This window comes from Cnephaeus nilssonii (assembly GCF_951640355.1).
Source record: "Cnephaeus nilssonii genome assembly, chromosome: 4".
Classification (NCBI taxonomy): Eukaryota; Metazoa; Chordata; class Mammalia; order Chiroptera; family Vespertilionidae; genus Cnephaeus; species Cnephaeus nilssonii.
The window spans coordinates 11,500,415-11,520,511 of NC_137075.1; the positions used below are offsets into that span (position 1 = coordinate 11,500,415).

The window sequence follows — 20,097 nt, forward strand, 5'->3', positions numbered from 1 at the left end:
CTATAGACCAACATTGTGTAAAATATAATGAAATTGTCACAGCATTGTCTTGATATATAACAGTTTGAAAATGCTTCCTCTTGTTACTGTATTTAAAGAACCGGTAATAACTAGCTTGTAAATTGCTACCAGTTCTGGGGTAACACTGAGTACCCCTGCTCGACATTTTCCTTTGGAATAAAATAGGCTATCAGAGAGCTGTAGACTTAGAGTGTTCAAGTAGCCACCCTGGAGAAATGCTTTTTCCTAATTGCACTTTGGTGAAATATCACTTGATTGTGTTGAAGAATATTATTTTTAAAAAAAATTCTATCAAATTCTCCACCATATTAAGTATATTTCTGAGGATGATATAAATTGTATTTTGCTCTTTCTTCCTTATGATGCTTCAAGGAACAAGTTTCTATATAGACTTAGTTATCAGGAAAAAGTGTGCTTTTCCTAGCAAAAGATTTTTTTTACTCACGGACACTGGTCTTGGTTACTGATTGCAGGTTTCTTACTGCCTAACCCTCAGAGTCTAATTTGTGGTCTACTTCTAAGATGTGCAAGGGGTTTCAGAGTATTCCTTTTTATCACATTTGTTACATGCCTGTTTTACTTCCTTAATTTTATTTTCCTTATATATTTCAAATTAAAATTTCTTGCTGTATTAAAAATATATAAGCCTCATATTAAATAATTTTAAGAACAAGACACATATTAATATGTAAAGAATGAGCAGTGCAAGAGTTCTGTGTTCCATGACATGGCCTAAATCTGCATTAGTTATTTTCTTTAAGATTTTTAAATTGAATTTTAAAAAGAGAGGAAGGGAGAAGAAAAGAGAGAGAAATATTGATGCGGAAGTGAAATACCCATTGGCTGCCTCCTGCATTTCTCCTACTCAGGCGGGGTTCGAGCTCATAAATCCTAGCATATGCCCTGACCCAGAATCTGGCAACCTTTTGGTGCCTGGGGATGACACTCAACCAATTGAGCCACACCCACCCAGGGCTGCATTAATATTTTATTTTATTTATTTTATTTTAATTAATTTCCAGGGAGGAAGGGAGAGGGATAGAGAGTTAGAAACATTAATTATGCAAATCATTTATTGGCTGCCTCTTGCATGCCCCATATGGGGGATGGAGCCTGAAACCCAAGCATGTGCCCTGATCCGGAATTAAACCATGAGCCACACTGGCTGGGCTGCATTAGTTTTTTAAACAGCAGCAGCATATTGTTAGCTTAGATAAAGCTCTTGACCACCCAAACTCCTAAAATTTTTTTGTAGGTACTACATACAGTAGCTCCCTACTTACTGCTTGATTGACACTGACAGTTGAATATACCAATGTAGGATCATGTGATTAAATATCAACTTGCTTCCAGATCTGTACTATAATCTTTGGTATGAGCCATGCTTCCCAGCTTTGTATCATCTATAGATCTGACAAATTCTGTTACTCAACTGCAACAGGACCATATGACATTCACTTTGTACATGAATTTTACTCTAAGCTTTATTTTCCTTCCTATTCCCCATTTCCACATTTAAAAAAGCTCTCCCAAATTAGCTGTAACTCTATCAACAACTGCAAATCATCTCTGGTAGGAAGGGAGGTTTATTAAAAATATCCTATATAATAAAGAGGTAATATGCAAATTGACTGTCACTCCAACACACAAGATGGCTGCCCCCATGTGGTCAAAGATGGCCACCACAAGATGGCCAGCAGGGGAGGGCAGTTATGGGCAATCAGGACAGCAGGGGAGGGCAGTTAGGGGTGACCAGGCTGGCAGAGGGCAGTTGGGGGCGACAAGGCCTTCAGGGGAGGGCAGTTGGGGGGGACCCAGGCCTGCAGGGGAGGACTGTTGGGGGTGGCCAGGCCTGTAGGGGAGGGCAGTTGTGGGTGATCAGGCCTGCAGGGGAGGGCAGTTGTGGGCAATCAGGCCAGCAGGGGAGGGCAGTTGGGAGGAAACAGGCCTGCAAAGGAGGGCAGTTGGGGGTGATCAGGCCGGCAGGAGAGGGCAGTTAGGGGTGACCGGGCCGGCAGAGGAGGGCAGTTGGGGGTGACCAGGCCTGCAGGGGAGGACAGTTGAGGGGGACCCAGGCCTGCAGGGGAGGGCAGTTGGGGGGGACCAGGCCTGCAGGGGAGGGCAGTTGGGGGCAACCAGGCTTGCAGGGGAGGGCAGTTAGGGGCAACCAGGCTGGCAAGGGAGGGAAGGTAGGGGTGACCTGGCCAGCAGGGGAGGGCAGTTGGGGTGACCAGGCCTGCAGGGGAGGACAGTTAGGGGCGACCAGGCCTGCAGGGGAAGGCAGTTGGGGGTGACGAGGCTGGCAGGGGAGGGCAGTTAGGGACCACCAGGCTGGCAAGGGAGGGCAGTTAGGGGTGACTGGGCCAGCAGGGGAGGGCAGTTGGGGGCAACCAGGCCAGCAGGGGAGGGCAGTTAGGGGCCATCAGGCTGGTAGGGAAGCAGTTAGGCATAGATCAGGCTGGCAGGGGAGTGGTTAGGGGATGATCAGGCTGGCAGGCAGAAGTGGTTAGGGGCAATCAGGCAGACACGCAGGCAAATGGTTGGGAGCCAGCAGTCCTGGATTGTGAGAGGGATGTCAGACTGTCCGTTTAAGCCCGATCCCAGCAAAATGGGCAGTCGGACATCCCTCGAGGGGTCCCAGGTTGGAGAGGGTGCAGGCTGGGCTGAGGGACACACACCTCCCCCATGCACGAATTTCGTGCACCAGGCCTCCAGTATTATTGATATGAAAACAGAAGGTAAGAAATAGGATCCTGTGGCAGGCTACAAAAGAAAACCTCTACTTTCCAGAAACATTAATGTGTGAAAATAAATGTTTTTGTAAGAATTTTGGTTTGAAAATTTTTAAGTGATGCCTTTAACATTATTTAGCCCCTAATGAGCAATACAGTAAAACTTCCAGAACATTTGAAGTTCCAAAATAATACACAGGTATCACAAACTACCCCTCACAAAGTCACCCAGCTGTACTCATTTTGTAGGGTGATGTTTGTAAAATGTAAATGTTAATATAACAATTTCCACAAAATAAGCAATGTGCAAATAATTTCCCACTTATTAGCTAATAAATATTTTCATTAAAATTACTTAAATCTAAAATCGCATATCAAAATTAATTGGGAGACTAACATTTTCCAGTGCAATGTGGGGTGCTAAGTTTTCTCAATAGCTTTTGTTCAAATAAACCCTCTGAAGAAATGCAAATATAGTTATATTTGTTTTTAAAATATTTATTTATTTATCATTATTATTGAAAGTATTACAGATGTCCCCTTTGTTTTTTTTTTTCTCATTGACCCACTCCCCCCACCCCAGGCCTTCACCACCCTATTGTCTGTGTCTATGGGTTTTATAAAGTTCCCTGGTTAATCACTCCCCACCCCTCCACCCCCACCTTCCCATCTTTGTTTTTATGTTTCTATAAGAGACATAATATTTTTATCATATAATAATATTCATTTTGTAAGTAATGATTCAGAAAATGTGGAATAGGAAGTTGAAATGATGGAGACCCATTTTTCTTTTCTGTTCTCATTAATACTGCAGGTTCTCTCTTCCCTCATGCTATCTTCCCTTGCTGACTCCACATCACCCCTCAGTATTTCCTATCTGGAGTTCCATTTCTACTTCTGTTTTGTAAATAATGTCTTCATCTCCTTATTTCCTTGTGCAAATTGTGCCTCTATATCCTTTTTCGTTCTTAACTGTGCAAAAGAGGCCAAATAATTAACATTCATCAGAAAGCTGAAGTGTTTTTAGGTTGTACATGTATTCTGATAAGGAAATTTTGAATGTGCCATATTATATTAACTTGATATACCTTAGTCAAAGATTAAAACTCCAATAAAATACCATTTATAAACTGAAAATTTCTCCAGATTCATCTGCATCCTAAAAGAAAGCAAGGAGTTTCTAATCATTTGTGTAGATCACATGTTATAATATTTATTTCCATGTATGCTATAGTATTCAAGGTGTAGGAAGATAACAAATATTTACCACTGTGAATTCTTAAGTGCTCTTTTAGATGGTGTTTGTATTTGAAAGCTTTTCCACATTCAGTGCACTTGAATTTACGATTGCCTCCAGACTGTGTCACATGTCTCTGTAAAAAAGAATGGGCATTTTATTTATAAAGCAAAAACATAAACAATATTCAATTTGCTAAAATGTTCTGGTGATTATTTTGTTTCTTAAAGGCCTCAAATTATAGCAGTTACAAAAACCTAACACTTGAAATATTAGCAAAAAGGAGGGTGATACTGGGAACGGAATTTTGACATAGAGAAAAATCTACACTTTCTAATTTAAAGTATCAGAATCATACTTTATTAAGCAATAATAGTATTTGGCAAAAATAATATATATATATATATATATATATATATATATATATATATATATATATATATATATATATTACTAGGAACTGTAGAGATTAGCCCCTTAATTTTCAGATAAAAAAATTGAGGTCAAGAACATTCAATAACCTGTCTAAAGCAGTTACTCAATAGAAGAACAAGATCTCCTGAATAGGAGATAAGGCCGGGCTTTTTTTTAGTATTTTATCCTCTTATATGTTTGATATTTCTAAATTGTACTTTAATTTGATGATTTAAAAAAAGTTCTTTTCCAGCCAAATATGATTATAATAGCTTCCTGTCTCATTCATCAAATCTCCACTTTATGTATTACAAATATATCCTACACCCATAATCTTAGAAAAACACTGCTTGAATTGATTTGAGCTTGCAAAATGCCTAACTTTGTGAATATCGGGGCCTGGGATACAAAAGTGTTAAGAACCTATGGGAACAAGTTTCTGAAACACAGCTACTTCCTTCACAGCCACTGCTTGGAGGAGTTGTACAGATTTCTTGTTTCAAAATTGCAATCTCTTCTTAAACCAGCTCTCATACCTTGCTTTGGGTTATAAAGCTCTAAATAAAAAATAACTGTTTCCCCACCCCCGAAAAAACAAACCAACTCAAAATTGCTTGAATTGAATCGAATCCTGCTCAGAAACCTCCAAAGGATTCCCATCAACCCCTGAATACAGATTCTGAGGCTACAGATTCCAAGTTCTTGGCTCCTGAGTTTGAAGGCTTACTCTTTACCAGTTCTCTAAAAGTTCCTGCCTCAGTCATTTATTGAGTCTGTTTTCTGCATATACATTGCTCTTCTCTTTCTCCTTGCTTTGATTTATACTATTCCCTATTTCTTGGCTATGTTTCCTTTTAATTATTACTTTTAAAATTCTACTTATCTTTCAAAGGCTTAACTCAAGTACTACTTGCCTCATGCTCACCCGAACTAGAATGTCCTTTCTTTTGTCTTTCATGTAGGAAGGAAAGAAAATATGTACTTACTCTGTATCAAGCCCTACTTCATTCAAACCCATGGCTTAAAATACTGAATATATGATGACAATTCCCAAATTTATATCTTTAGACCTTTCCCTTCAACTCTAGACTCTTATCATCAATTGCTTCCTTGATATTCCTTGATATTGGAAAGTGATAGGCATCTGTTAACATGACAAACATTACTCAGTAAACTCTTAACTTCTATCCTGAAAATCAGTTTCCTTCTTTAGTGTTTCGTATCTTTGTGAATAATACTCTCATTTATTTATTGCTTAGGCCCTGAACTTTGAAGTAATCCTTGAACCCTCTCTTTTTCTTATATCCTTACCCATTCCATCAGCCAGCCAAATGAATACATTCTGAATCCAATATTCCTCATTAGGTGATAGTCTGTCACCACCACCAAGTTTAAACCATCAACTACCCCTGGCCTGGACTTTAGCAATAGCATCTCCCTGCTTCCATTGTTGTCTCTCTTGACCTATTCTCTACCCAACAGTCAGTGTCCCCTTAAAAAAAAAGTTAATGCCTGGCTAGTATGGCTAAGTGGTTGAGCATCGACCCATGAATCAGGTCACAGTTCGATTCCGCATCAGGACAGCTGCCCGGTTGCAGGCTTGATCCCCAGTAAGGGATGTGCAGGAGGTAGCTGATTAACACTTCTCTCTCATCATTGATGCTTCTCTCTCTCCCTCTCCCTTTAAAAAAACAAACAAATAAGTAAAGTTAAAATTCAATATCCTTCAAAGGCTTCCCTATCACACTTTGGAATAAAATCAAAAGTCTTTATTATGGCCTATTCGAGCAGCTACATCATCTGCCTCCCCATACCTCCTGGGCCTCACCTTCTTTCTCCCCTTTGTTCACACTGGCCTCCTGACTGTTCTTTGGTGGCATCAGACAGGTTTCTGCCTCAAGGCCTTTTCATGCTTCAGTCTGTTCCCTTTGAGTGGAATGTCCTTCCCCCAATCATTCCATGATTGGCTTCTTCTTTTCATTCAGATTTTAGTTCAGATGGCACATTCTCAGAAAGGTCTCCCTACTCTCTAACAAATAGCGACTTTCATCACTTTCTATCCTCTTATGCTATTTTTCTTCATACTACCTGTTTTTGATATTTTATATCTGTTTCATATCACATTAGTATAGGGTAGTGCAAAAGTAGGTACACAGTTGTTCATATGGAAAACACAGTAATAAATAAATATCTACTAGTATAATAATAAAAGTGTAATATGCTAATTAGACCAGATGTCCTTCTGGACGTCCTTCCTTCCAGACAAAGCCGCAGTGGGCAGGGGCCGCGGCAGAGGTGGCCATTGCAGTGGTGGGGGCCAAAGTCCTTGCACAAATTTCGTGCATCGGGCCTCTAGTACAAGAATAAACTCTGTGCTTTGCATACTCACAACTGTAAACCTACTTTTGTACCACCCTGTATATATTCCCTACTGTCAGGGATTTCGCTCATCTTTTCCACTATTGTGCCTTTAACACCTAGAACAGGGCTTGACACATGATAGAAACTCAAATATTTGTTGAATGAATAAATGAATAAGACATGGGAATGCTTACCTTTAAGTTGTGGCATGATTTTCAAAGGCCAGCATGCTAGACATTCTACCCTCTAGTTTGCTGCCTCATAACTAAATTGTTTCCAAGACCTCCCAATTATATTTCTGTACTTTATTGGTCCCCAAATGTATCACAATTCCTTTCTGACCTTAGTTTGACCACAAACTTTATATATAAACCTATTACCTTTGCACCCATTAGAAAAATCATCAAAAAGGGGGTTTCATGCTCATCAGAGATCTTACGATTTGCTTTTATAATGGCATCTCCTGCTTTCACTATCAGCTCTGTCTCTCCTTTGGAGATCCTTTCCTATGATAAACGCCCTTGGTATAGAGAGTATATGGGGGCAGCAGTTGTAGGATAAATCTGCTCCGCAAATGTCATTGAATAGGCTCTTTTCCCAAGGCCCATCTATCCTGTGGTTACCTGAGGACCCTCAGACAGAAAAAGCACTTGTCTGTATTGTTCCTAATAAGACTATAATAGGGGCAGACGGTAAATAGATGGTGTTTGTCTTCAGCAGTTCCTTCTCTGCACCAGTTTTCTCCCTTTGGTACTCTCTCCCATTTCAAGTGCTTCTTCACAGACTTAATCATTAACCTATCTTGGTCCTATAGTACCTGATTTGCCAGTCCCCAACCCCCAATCTTATTTTGTGAGTGTTGTTGCTAAAGTCCTGAGAATATAAGCTGACCATGTTCAATTATTATTTTTCCATAAATTGTTTTGCTTGGTATTTTGGTTTGTCTATCATGTTAGCAAAGGGTCTAATGCAGTGGTCGGCAAACCGCGGCTCGAGAGCCACATGCGGCTCTTTGGCCACTTGAGTTTTTAGCAAAGGCCAGCTTAGGAGTACCCTAATTAGGTTAATAACAATGTACCTACCTATATAGTTTAAGTTTAAAAAATTTGGCTCTCAAAAGAAATTTCAATCATTGTACTGTTGATATTTGGCTCTGTTGACTAATGAGTTTGCCGACCACTGGTCTAATATGTTCTCTATGGGACATATGACTTATGTTAGGTACATTCCTAGGGCAAAGTTCATAGAGACTCATGTATATAGATATTTTCTTTCATATAAGAAAATGGACATGTGCCCCAACCACAACATTCAGCCTTGACATAGCCCATGCAATTGAATAGTTATTTGATTTTTGAAGTTAGATTTAATGATATTCAGTTGATTGTTTATAGTTGATAGTTATTAAGACCTTATAAAGGAAGTATAACTGGGAATATTCTTTTACTTTAATCCTTAAGTATAGATCCAATCGTTTACATGTAACTTAATACTTATAGAGTAATCTTGGTTTATACCTCTAGAAATTGAGGTAAAGTGACATAGAAGTAGAATAAACCATATGAAAATAGAGTCTTCAGAATAAAAATATATTGGAATCTAAACTTTAGATTCTTAGAGGAAGCAACTTCCCGTATTCACTATAGCTTATACTGAGAATAAAGAGTCAGTGATTCACAAAAAAATAAACTTTATCATTATTTTCCTTTTAAATTTGGTCAGTAGTAAGTCATGTGGTTTATGTAACCAATATTTATTTTCCTGCACTGAACATTTTAATACAATGCATTATGAAATCTAGTTATAAACTTAAGAGAAGTATTTGTTACTAGAGGCCCAGTGCATGAAATTCATGCACTAGGGGGGTGGTCCCTCAGCCCAGCCTGCACCCTCTGCAATCTGGGACATCCCTCTCACAACCCAGGACTGCTGGCTCCTAACCACTCGCCTGCCTGCCTGCCTGATTGCCCCTAATCACTTCTGCCTGCCAGCCTGATCACCCCTAACCACTCCCCTGCCAGCTCGATCACCCCCAACTGCCCTCCCCTGCCTGCCTGATCTCATCCCCAATTGCCCTCCCCTGCCAGCCTGATCTCCCCCACAACTGCCCTCCCCTGCTGGCCTGGTCACCCCCAACTGCCCTTCCCTGTGGGCCTGATCTCACCCCCAACTACCCTCCCCTGAAGGTCTGGTCCCCCCCAACTGTCCTCCCCTGCTGGCCTGGTTGCCCCCAACTGCCCTCCCCTGCTGGCCTGGTTGCTCCCAACTTCCCTTCCCTGCCAGCCTGATCGCCCCTAACTGCCTCTGCCTGCCTGATCACCCCTAACTGCCCTCCCCTGCCAGCCTGATCTCACCCTAACTGCCCTCCTCTGCCGGCCAATTTGGTTCTGATTCGTCAGTTTCTATGCCAGTCAGCGTCAAAAGCTCCGCCTCCTAGGCAGCCATTGGCTTCTCACACTTCACCCAGATTTGGTTCTGATTCGTCGGTTTCTATGCCAGTCAGCATCTCTGGGCCTATCAACAGGGCCTGATCAGAGAGGCAGGGCTGATCAACAGTCCCAGTGGAGGTCTGGAGAGAAATGGAGATGTGGCTGCTGGCCAGGCCCAGAGAGAAAGAGAGAGGCAAGTGCTGATCAACATCTGCCACAGAGGCTATGGATCAGACCCTGCTTCTCTCTTCAGGCCTCTCTCCAGGCCTGATTCACAGCCCCCTCAGCAGTCAGTGCTAGGTCACCATGCTTGCTGCTGTAGCAGTCAATGCTGGGTTGCTGTGGCAACCCAGCAATGACTGAGGACTGACTTCCCGTTGGTTGAGCCTCTGGTCGTGATGGACCCAGGATTTTTATATATTAGGAAAGTATAAGCAAAATAATTAAATTGAGATGAAAGGGATCTTATCTGAAAAAGAAAATACTTAGTTACCTTTAAAATCATGATCACATGTGATTTGTAACTCAGAAATAACCAGATAATTAAAATAAATAATCACTTTCATTTTTATAAGGCTGCATATAAGACATTATCTAGTACATCTTTTTAACTTTTAAGTATATTAAAACCCTTTCCTTTTATGGAGAGATGAATTATCAAATTTTGGAGAGCTAGTGACCTTAGTTATTTCACTTACTTGATCTCTTCCTGATTTATGTGATGTCATATGACGTTCAAGTTGGGTTCTGTATGCAAAGGTGTAACTGCACAAAGAGCAACTAAAGTTATCTTCGTTCTTTTCATGGCGATATTTAATGTGTTCTTTTAGAGAGGTAAAGCGTTTATAGCCTCTATCACAATACGGGCAGGTGAGTAATTGGGAAAATGCATCTGGTGTTCCTGTAAAAGAAAGATCATAAATTTAAAAATTTTTAAAAATTTGGCATATTATATAACTGTCTAACCATTATGCTATATATCTGAAACTCATATAAAATAATATTGGATGCCAACTGTAATTGAAAAATAAACTGTAGAAAAATAAAAAAAATATTACGAAAGCTACCAGTGAGTCCTCCTTAAGCTCTATACAAGATATTAGGCTGCCCAGTTTATATTTGATCCTCAGAACAATATAATGATACTCACTCTATTTTATAAGTGCAAACATGAATAAGGCTCAGAAAGATTATATAACTTAAAAGTCACACAGCCAGTAAATGACGAAGTCAGGATTCAAATGTTTGCTGTCTGACTTTAAGGTCCCATATATTTTTTTTACTAAACTCTAATTCTTTTCTTCTTTTATATGGTCAGACAAAAACAAGAAACAAAAATAAAATTAGCATGTAGGTTACATTTGTAAATCTATATATATTAATGGACTTGTATACCATAACAGAATCTTTTTATAGGTAACAATGTCATTATTTATTTAATGTTCATTCTTTCAAATTTCAAAATGATAGTTACTTTCATCAGAGAGTAAGTAGTACATAGACAGACTATCTTTCTATGAGTCATTGTAGTTAGGAGGCCATATAACCATGTTCAGACCAAAAAAATGCATGTATTTTGGAGGGGGGGGGGTGCTGTTAGTAGGAGCCAGATCTAGGCTAGGCCCATAAATACCTCTTGTGCATGGTCATTCATCTTCTTTCCCCTACTGAAATACAATGAAAAATTATCTGTATAATTTTATATGAATGAATAGATATAGGATAGCTTTCAGCAAAAAAGGTATTATGCATAAATTGGGTTTCACTAAATGAACTGTATGTAATTTTGGAACCATGTAACTTGAAAATCCTAAAATGTAATATTACTTTGTCAATTAATATTATTATTTTATCTTTATTGTTGAGAGTATTACAGATATCCTTCCCCCTTTGTCCCCCCTTCATCCAGTTCCCACCCCACCCCAGGTCTTTCCCACTCTATTGTATGTGTCCATAGGTAATGCATATATGCATATGAGATCTTTTCTTCCTGCCCCCCCACCCCCCTTCCCACTGAGAATTATCAGTCTGTTGCATTTCTATGTCTCTGATTCTATTTCATTCACCAGTTTATTCTGTTCATTAGTTTTCTTATTAGTTTATTTTGATTTTTAGATTAAATTGTTGATAGATATGTATTTGTTGCCATTTTATTGTTCATATTTTTTATCTTTATCTTTTTCTTCCTCTTCCTTTTCATTTTCCTCCTCTTCTTAAAAAATACCCTTCAACATTTCATGTAGTACTGGTTTGATGGTAATGAACTCCTTTAGCTTTTTCTTGTCAGTGCAGCTCTTAATCTGACCTTCAATTCCAAATGATAGCTTTGCTAGGGAGAGTAATCTTGGTTGCCACTTCCTTCTGGCCTGCATAGATTCTGTTGAGAAATCAGCTGATAGTCATATGGGTGCTCCCTTGTAGGTAACTAACTGCTTTTCTCTTGCTGCTTTTAAGATTCTCTCTTTGTCTTTAGCCCTTGACATTTTAATTATGATGTGACTTGGTGTGGTCCCTTTAAGTTCCTCTTGTTTGGGACTCTCTGTGCTTCATGGACTTGTAAGTCTATTTCTTTCACCAGGTAGGGGAAATTTTCTGTCATTATTTCTGCAAATAGGTTTTCATATCTTGCTCTCTCTCTCTTCTCCTTCTGGTACCTCCATAATGCGAATGCTGGTTATGCTTAACCCTTTGCACTCGCTTGCTTTTTTCTCGATTCCTTTATTCTAATGCTAACCGTGTCGAGTCACACTCGACATCCGAGTGCAAAAGGTTAAAGTTGTCTCTGAGGCTCCTTACACTATCTTCCTATATTTGAATTCTTTTTTCATTTTGCTCTTCTGATTGGGTATTTTTTTGCTTTCTCGTATTGCACATTGATTTGATTTTTGAAATCCTCTACTCTACTGTTGAATCCATGTATGTTATTCTTTATTTCAGTCAGTGTATGCTTAATTTCTGACTGCTGGTTTTTTTTCTATATGTTTGGTATTCTCACTAAGATCCTTGAGAGTCTTACTAAGTCGCTTGAAGGTCTCGTGAAGATTCTTAAGTAACCTTGTAACTGTGGTTTTGAACTCTGTATCCAGTAGTTTGCTTTCTTCCATTTCTTTAATTTATGACATGTTTGTTTCCACATTTTGGCTGCTTCCCTGTGTTTGTTTCTATGTATTGGGTAGAGCTGTTATGTCTCCTCGAGTTGGTAAAGTGGCCTTGTGTAGTAAGGTGTCCCTATAGGGCCCAGTAGCTTAGCCTCTCCAGTCACCTGAGCTGGGTACTCTAGGTGTGCCCCTTGGTGGGCTGTGAAGTCTTGTTGTAGTTAAGACTTGATTGCTGTTGGTGTCACTGGGAGGAACTGACCTCCAGGCCAGTCGGCTGTGAGGAGCAGCTGTGACTACAGTGGGAGAGCTGCTATGCAGGAGACACCGTATGGAGCAGGACTTGCTTCAGTGGGGCTTTGGTACTTATTGAGTCTGTCGCTTGAGTATGTTGCTTATGGATATGTAGAGTTGTAATCTGGTATGGTCCAATGCTGTCCACCAGGTGCACTGGCTCTTGGGTATCCTTGGAGGTGCAAAGTCAGCCACTGCCAGGGGCCACCTGGCAGGAGCTACAGAGAGAGCTGCAGATTCCTCCTATTTGTATTGGGCTTAGAGGTGCCCAAGTGAGGCCCAGCTGTGAAGCCAGGTAGGCTGGTGCTAGTGCTGGGTCTTGGGCCTTTTATTGATAGACTTGGAGCTTTCTAACCCAGCTTCAGCTTGTTTGACAGATTTTAGCAAGTCTGAAGCCTGAGCAAGGACAAGCCATTCATATGCAAAAGCCACTTCACACAGGTTGGATGGGGCTGCAAATTGGATGGGGCAGAATCTCAGGGAATCACCAGGGCAGAGAAAACAGAAGTGGCTGCCAGTCAGTCCTGGACCCAGGAGGTTCCAGCACAGGAACAATGACCCCTGTGAGCACCTCCATCTGGGAGAAAGCCACCCCGAGTTCCTGCCCTGATGCCAGACAATCCAGTTTCTCTTTGTATTTGTACAGGTCCCCCAGAGCCTCTCCCTGGCACTGGAACTCAGAGGAAGCAGGACCTTGTAAGTTCAGTTCATGCTCTGGCCCTTTAAAAGGAATGCCTGAGTCTCCAGCAGCCTCTATGTCACTGAAACCAAATCTCCACTGGTTTTTACATGCCATAGTTACAGGGACTTCTTTTTCAAGCTCTGGGAGCATAGGCTGAGAGTCTTGTGTGGGGCTGGGACCCCTTGCTCACGGGGTGGGGGGCGTTTCGCAGAAACAATCTCCCTCCCAATTAAAAAAGTGGCACATGTGTGTGCTAGTCCAGCCTGTTTCCATGCCTCCACCCCTCCTACCAGTCTACTTCTCTAGTTTTAGGACTTCCATTTAGCCAGCTTTCAGGCGGTTCTGGATGGTGGTTGTCCTGTATTTTAGTTGTAATTTGTATGTGGTTGTGGGAGGTGGTGAGTACAGGCATTTACCTACACTACTATCTTGGTTCTCCCAGTTTTTCTTTCTTTTCTTTTTTTGAGGTAAGTCTGTAGTACTATGAACTTCCCGCTCAGGACTGCTTTCATTGTGTTCCATAGATTTTGGATTGTTGTGTGTTCATTTTCATATGTTTCCAGGATGTTTTTATTTCATCTTTGATCTCATTGGTAACCCATTAATTGTTTAATAGCATGCTATTTAGCCTCCATGTATTTTATTGTTTTTTAGCATTTTTATTGTAGCTGATTTCTAATTTCATGCCATTGTGGTCTAAGAAGATGCTTGATATGACTTCAATCTTCTTGAATTTGTAGAGACTTAGCTTGTGTCCTAACATGTAGTCTATCATTGAAAATGTCCCATGTGCACTTGAGAAGAATGTATATTCCGTAGCTTTGGGGTGGAATTTTCTGAAGATGACAATTAGTTCCATCTGTTCTAGAGTGTCATTTAGGATTGCTGTTTTCTTATTGACTTTTGTAGGATCTTTATCTGGTTTGGAAATTGGGATAATGCTGGTCCTGTCAAAAGATCTTGGAAGTCTTTCCTCATTCTGATGTTTTTTGGAATAGTTTGAGGAGAATAGGTGTTATTTCTTCTTTGAATATTCAGTAAAACTTACCTGTGAGGCCATCTGGTACAGGACTTTTGTTTGCTTGGAGTTTTTTTAAATTACTGCTTCAATTTCATTAGATGTTATTGGTCTATTCAGATTTTCTGATTCTTGCCGCCATCTTGGTTCCTCAATGATTATTATTTAACTAAGGTTTTCATATTTGATTTATTTCTTCAAAGAAATAAGTTCCCTAAGTGACATCTTATTGTAAATGTCATCTCTACCTTCATTTTTATTTCCTCCTAGAAAAATAGACCACCAAATAAAATTTCATAATAATATAAAAATGTTTCATAAATATATATTACCTTTATTGAAATTCAAGTTTGTATAAATTAGATATCTTGCTCCAAGACCAGCCTACATATAATAGACTGAGCACCTAACTCGACAAAGCTAGGTAAATATGCATCAAAATATGAATATGAATATTTTATTTAATATATTAAAAATCAAACAACTAAATTCCCCAAAGTTTAGGATGGTATCTTTCGTTAGTAAGGCAACTGGTATCAGAGAGTTTTCTGTTGGTGATGACTCTAACATGACCCACTTCTTTGGGGACTAGATTAGCCACATGATGAAATTCTTTGGAATCATATTATGTTTTGTCTAGTATGAATTTCCTTTTTGTACTGGCAAGTGAGAAGTCAACATTTGACACATTCTCCTTGCCAGACTGCTAGTCCATCCTATTTATAATGGCAAAAGTCAGAGTCCACTATTGTAAGTGTTCATTATTGGCACCACAATCACAATGATTTCCATCACTCAAACTCAAGCTGCTTATACTCATAGTGTTAGAGAGCTGTCTGCTCTCATTTTTTTATGTTTTTTTTTGCCTTCATGATTAACCCCACTAATTAATAAACAAAATACTAATATTTTATAAAATGACAGGCTGCTTATATAGGGTGTCCCCCCCCAAAATATATACAGTCACTTTGAATAATTATAAAGGCAGCTGTTTATTAAAATACATGTCATTTCAAAATTGAGCTATCAGCTGTTAAAGTGTGTATACTTGGTACACTTTGTATTTTAACAGCAAGTAATTACCTTCATAAATCAGTATCTATTGAATTTTTTCACATATATAAAATTTGAATTTAATCTTTATGTCACTAGCATGTATAAAACAATAAAAAAGTAAGTCTAAATGTTTGACATAATGAGCAAGTTATAGAATGCAGGTTTAAAAGTTAAGTGAAAGTTTTGTTTCTCATTTTGAAAATATTGTATTGTTTTTGAAAAAAAATACTTTTTTAGGAATAAAGGCTTGTCATATAAGGAAAATATATTTTAGAATTCATATAATAAACTTAAGGTAGCAAATGAATACTACTAAAAAGACAACCTATTTGGTCATTTAAAAAACTTCCTATAATTTATATATGCATCTGTGACCACTGATATACTTATTTAAAAAATTAAAAATTTTTTTGTATCTTCCTCTTTCTTTGGTAGTTAGCATAAAATTTCAGACTGATAGTGTTACTTGATATAAAACCTTTGAAAAATCTTGATTTACTCCCACTAACTCAAATTTGTGAAAATCAACATACTGGAATAAAGTTTGCCTGTTCACAACATAGGAAGTGAACACGGAGGGCATGTTTAACGATTAAACATGGAGGGCCTGTTTAACCTGCTAAAACTTTAAAAATTTAAGAGTTTCTGAAGATAATACCTTTTTATATTTAAACAGATGCTACTAGTGTGACAGACTACCTACTGTGAAATACTCTATTAGCAGTATCCTATGTAATAAAAGCCTAGGTGGCATCATGCCCTTGTGCGACGTCACCACAATATGGCCACCACAAGATGGCCATTACAAGATGGCCGGCAGGGGAGGGCAGTTGTGGGGGATCAGGCCGGCAGGGGAGGGCAGTTGGGGGTTATCAGGCTGGCAGAGGAGCAGATAGGTGTCAATCAGGCTGGCAGGGGAGCAATTAGGGGGCGATCAGGCTGGCAGGCAGAAGCGGTTAGGGGCAATCAGGCAGGCAGGCAGGCGAGTGGTTAGGAGCCAGTAGTCCTGGATAGTGAGAGGGATGTCCAACTGCCACAGGGATCGGGCCTAAACTGGCAGTTAAAACATCCCCCAAGGGATCTCAGATTTGAGAGGGTGCAGGCTGGGTTGAGGGACACCCCCCCTGTGCATGAATTTCATGCACCAGGCCTCTAGTATATATTATACTGTACTAGAGGCCCGGTGCATGGATTTGTGCACCGGTGGGGTCCCTAGGCCTGGCCTGCACCCACTCTCAATCCAGGACCCGTCGGGGGACGTTTGACTGTTGGTTTTGGCCCAATCCCCGCAGGACAGGCCAAGCGACCCCACTGGTGCACGAATCTGTGCACCAGGCCTCTAGTATGCATGTAAGATCTTTGGTTAATCTCTTCCCTCCTCCCCTCTTCCCTCTGAGATTCATTAGTCTGTTCCATGTTTCCACGCCTGTGCGTTGAGCGTCTGCCTACTGGTGGTCAGTGCACATCATAGCTACTGGTCGAATGGTCAAATTATATATATATATATATATATATATATATATATATATATATATATATACACACACACACACACACACACACACTAGAGGCCCGGTGCATGAAATTCGTGCACGGAGGGGGGGTTGTCCCTCAGCCCAGCCTGTACCCTCTCCAATATGGGACCCCTCGAGGGATGTCCGACTGCCCATTTAGGCCCGATCCCGGTGGACAGTCGCATCCCTAAATGGGCAGTTGGACATCCCTCTCACAATCCAGGACTGCTGGCTCCCTACTGCTTGCCTGCCTGCCTTCCTGATTGCCCATAACCGCTTCTGCCTGCCAGCCTGAACACCCCCTAACCACTCTGCTGCCAGCCTGTTTGCCCCCAACTTCCCTCCTCTGCCGGCCTGGTTACCCCTAACTGCCCTCTCCTGCAGGGTTGATCACCTCTAACTGCCCTCCCTTGCAGGCTTGGTCCCTCTCAACTGCCCTCCCTTGCAGGCCGGGTGCCTCCCAACTGCCCTCTCCTGCTGGCCATCTTGTGGTGGCCATCTTGTGTCCACATGGGGGCAGGATCTTTGACCACATGGGGGCAGCTATATTGTGTGTTGCAGTGATGATCAATCTGCATATTACTCTTTTATTAGATAGGATAGAGGCCTGGTGCACAAGTGGGGGCCAGCTGGTTTGCCCTGAAGGGTGTCCCGGATCAGGTGGGGGTTCCCTTGGGGTGTGGGGCGGCCTGAGCGAGGGGCCTGTGGTGGTTTGCAGGCTGGCCACGCCCCTGGCAACGCAAGCGGAGGCCCTGGTATCTGGAATTTATTTTCCTTCTACAATTGAAACTTTGTAGCCTGGAGCGGAGCCAAGCTTGGGGCTCCCTCTGAGGCCGGCAGCCATTTGTGTTGGGGTTATAATTGAAACTTTGTTGCCTTAAGCGGGTGGGCCCGGCCAGGGTGTGCGGAAAGCTTTGCTTCCCCTGTTGCCGCCGGCAACCCTGGCCTGCTCTCTCAAGCTCCATTCTGCCGCCATTTGTTTGAATTTGTTTACCTTCTATAATTGAAACTTTGTAGCTTGAGTGGAGGCTTAGGCCTGGCAAGGGCAGGCGGAAAGCTTGGCTTCCTCTATTACCTAGGAAACCTTACTCTCTGTGGCTGTAGCCATCTTGGTTTGGGTTAATTTGCATACTCGCTCTGATTGGATGGTGGGCGTGGCTTGTGGGTGTGTTGGCGGTATGGTCAATTTGCATATTTGTCTATTATTAGATAGGATGTACCTTAAAGTAAGAAATATCTGAATTAAAAACATGTTGTACTAAACCAGAATGATTAGGGCCTCAATTCTAATGGGATTTTACTGTGTTGATTTGTAACACTGAACTTTACAAGGTTTAACCTTATTTGATCTATGCAATGGAACATTTCTTTAGTTTTGTTTTCTTTCACCAAAGCTTTGTGAATACCATTTTGTTACATATATATTTTATACATAGATTTAAAAATTTTCTATTTCCTTTTTATGTTTATTTTAATGTTCTGCTTCTATAGGTGAAATGTTAATACATTTTATTTAAGAGAAAAAACAACTAAGAAATCAAAGTGGAAACAGTAGGGCCTTATCTATATATATAAAAGCCTAAGCGACCGTCCAACCAGTAGCAATGATGCGCTATGAACACCAGGGGGCAGATACTCCGACCAGTAGCTATGACATGCACTGACCACCAGGGGGCAGATACTCAATGGAGGAGCTGCCAAGCTGCAGTGACTTGGCAGCTGTGGTTCTTGGGTGACACATCCGGAACCAGAGAGAAGGGAGCCCGATTCCAGGGTGTGTCACCGGAGAACCACCCTCTCACAATCTGGGACCCCTTAGGAGATGTCGAAGAGCAGGTTTCGACCCGATCCCTGCAGGTCAGGCTGAGGGACCCCACCAGTGCATGAATATGTGCACTGGGCCTCTAGTCCTATATAATAAAAGGGTAATATGCAAATTGACCCTAACAGTGGAACAACCAGGAATGACCGGTCGCTATCACATGCGCTGACCACCAGGGGGCAAATGCTTAACGCAGGAGCTGCCCCCTGGTGGTCAGTGCGCTCCCATAGCGGGAGTTCCGCTCAGCCACAAGCCAGGCTGATGGCTGCGAGCGCAGCAGCAGTGGCGGGAGAGCCTCTCCTGCCTCCTCGGCAGCACTAATGCTGTCCAACTGCAGGTGGACATCCCCTGAGGGCTCCCAGGCTGCCAGAGGGATGTCTGACAGACAGATTAGGCCCGATGCCCCGGGGAGCTGAGGGACCCCCCGAGAGCACAAATTTTCGTGCACTGGGCCTCTAGTCTATATATATATAAGGCTAATATGCTAAGTGTCCAACCATTGGACGGGTCTCTATGATGTGCACTGACCAACTGGGGGCAGACACTCAATGCATAAACTGCCCAGCTGCAGTGACTTGGCAGCTGTGGTTCTCAGGTGATGCACCCTGAAACCAGAGAGAGGGATCCCAATTCCTCGTGGGGCTGCACAATTCCACCTTTGGCCGTGGGTTATGTTGTTGCTGGGGCACTGTTGGCCTCGAATCTGGTTTACTACACACTTGCATTTGCATTCCACACCCTGTATGACAGCAACTTTTCAGAGCATCCTCTTGCACTCCTGGACCCCTTGGGGATGTTGGAGAGCCAGTTTGGGCCCGATCCCCACAGGCTAGGCTGAGGGACCCCATCTGCCGGAGGGACCCCGCTCACTCTACAGACGCTGGGGAGGGACTGCGGGAGGTTGGATCCAGGGCGCGTCCGGCCCTTCTCGCCCCGTCCTGCCCCACCGGCCACCTTCCAATTAATTTCCTTTCAATGTGCAGAATCCATGCACCCGGTCACACTAGTAGGATTATAATGCCAATAACTATAGACTCTCCAAATATACAAACATTGATAATCAGCACACTATCATTAAGCTGAAATGCAGTGTTCTCAGGGGCAATAATCTATAGTGTTAATAAATGTGAACTTTTGGTACACTGGAAGAAACAGTTCTGAAGTACCCTACTTCTAGTTACTTTGTCTCTGATTTAGTTACAAAAATCTATCTATTCTAGAGTTAAACTTCTGTTTGTTCTTTTTTTCATAGTTTATTCCTGATTTAAGGAAAGTACAGTTGACTCTGAAATAGAATCTATTTTGTTTTCTATACCATCTTTCTCAATTTCCTTAAAAAATTTAAAAGTTGATTGATATAATACCATTTACATTAGGACCAAGAAATTTGAAATACTTAGGTATAAAGCTAACAAATATGTA

The 20,097-nt window shown here is 41.4% G+C and overlaps 1 protein-coding gene across 15 annotated transcripts in view; it reads right to left on the reverse strand.

The window, feature by feature from the left end:
- Nucleotides 1-20,097, reverse strand: part of ZEB1 (zinc finger E-box binding homeobox 1) — a 298,551-nt gene that overhangs the window by 14,549 nt on the left and 263,905 nt on the right. For 14 of the 15 annotated variants that reach the window (XM_079768589.1, XM_079768588.1, XM_079768582.1 and 11 more), the window contains 2 exons: nucleotides 9,893-10,095; nucleotides 4,021-4,126 (listed from right to left, as the gene is read on the reverse strand). In XM_079768589.1, coding sequence (XP_079624715.1) covers nucleotides 4,021-4,126; nucleotides 9,893-10,095 — 309 coding nt within the window. Of the gene's footprint in view, nucleotides 1-4,020; nucleotides 4,127-9,892; nucleotides 10,096-14,313; nucleotides 15,501-20,097 lie in introns of those variants that run through there. The other variant, XM_079768583.1, reaches the window with a different exon arrangement.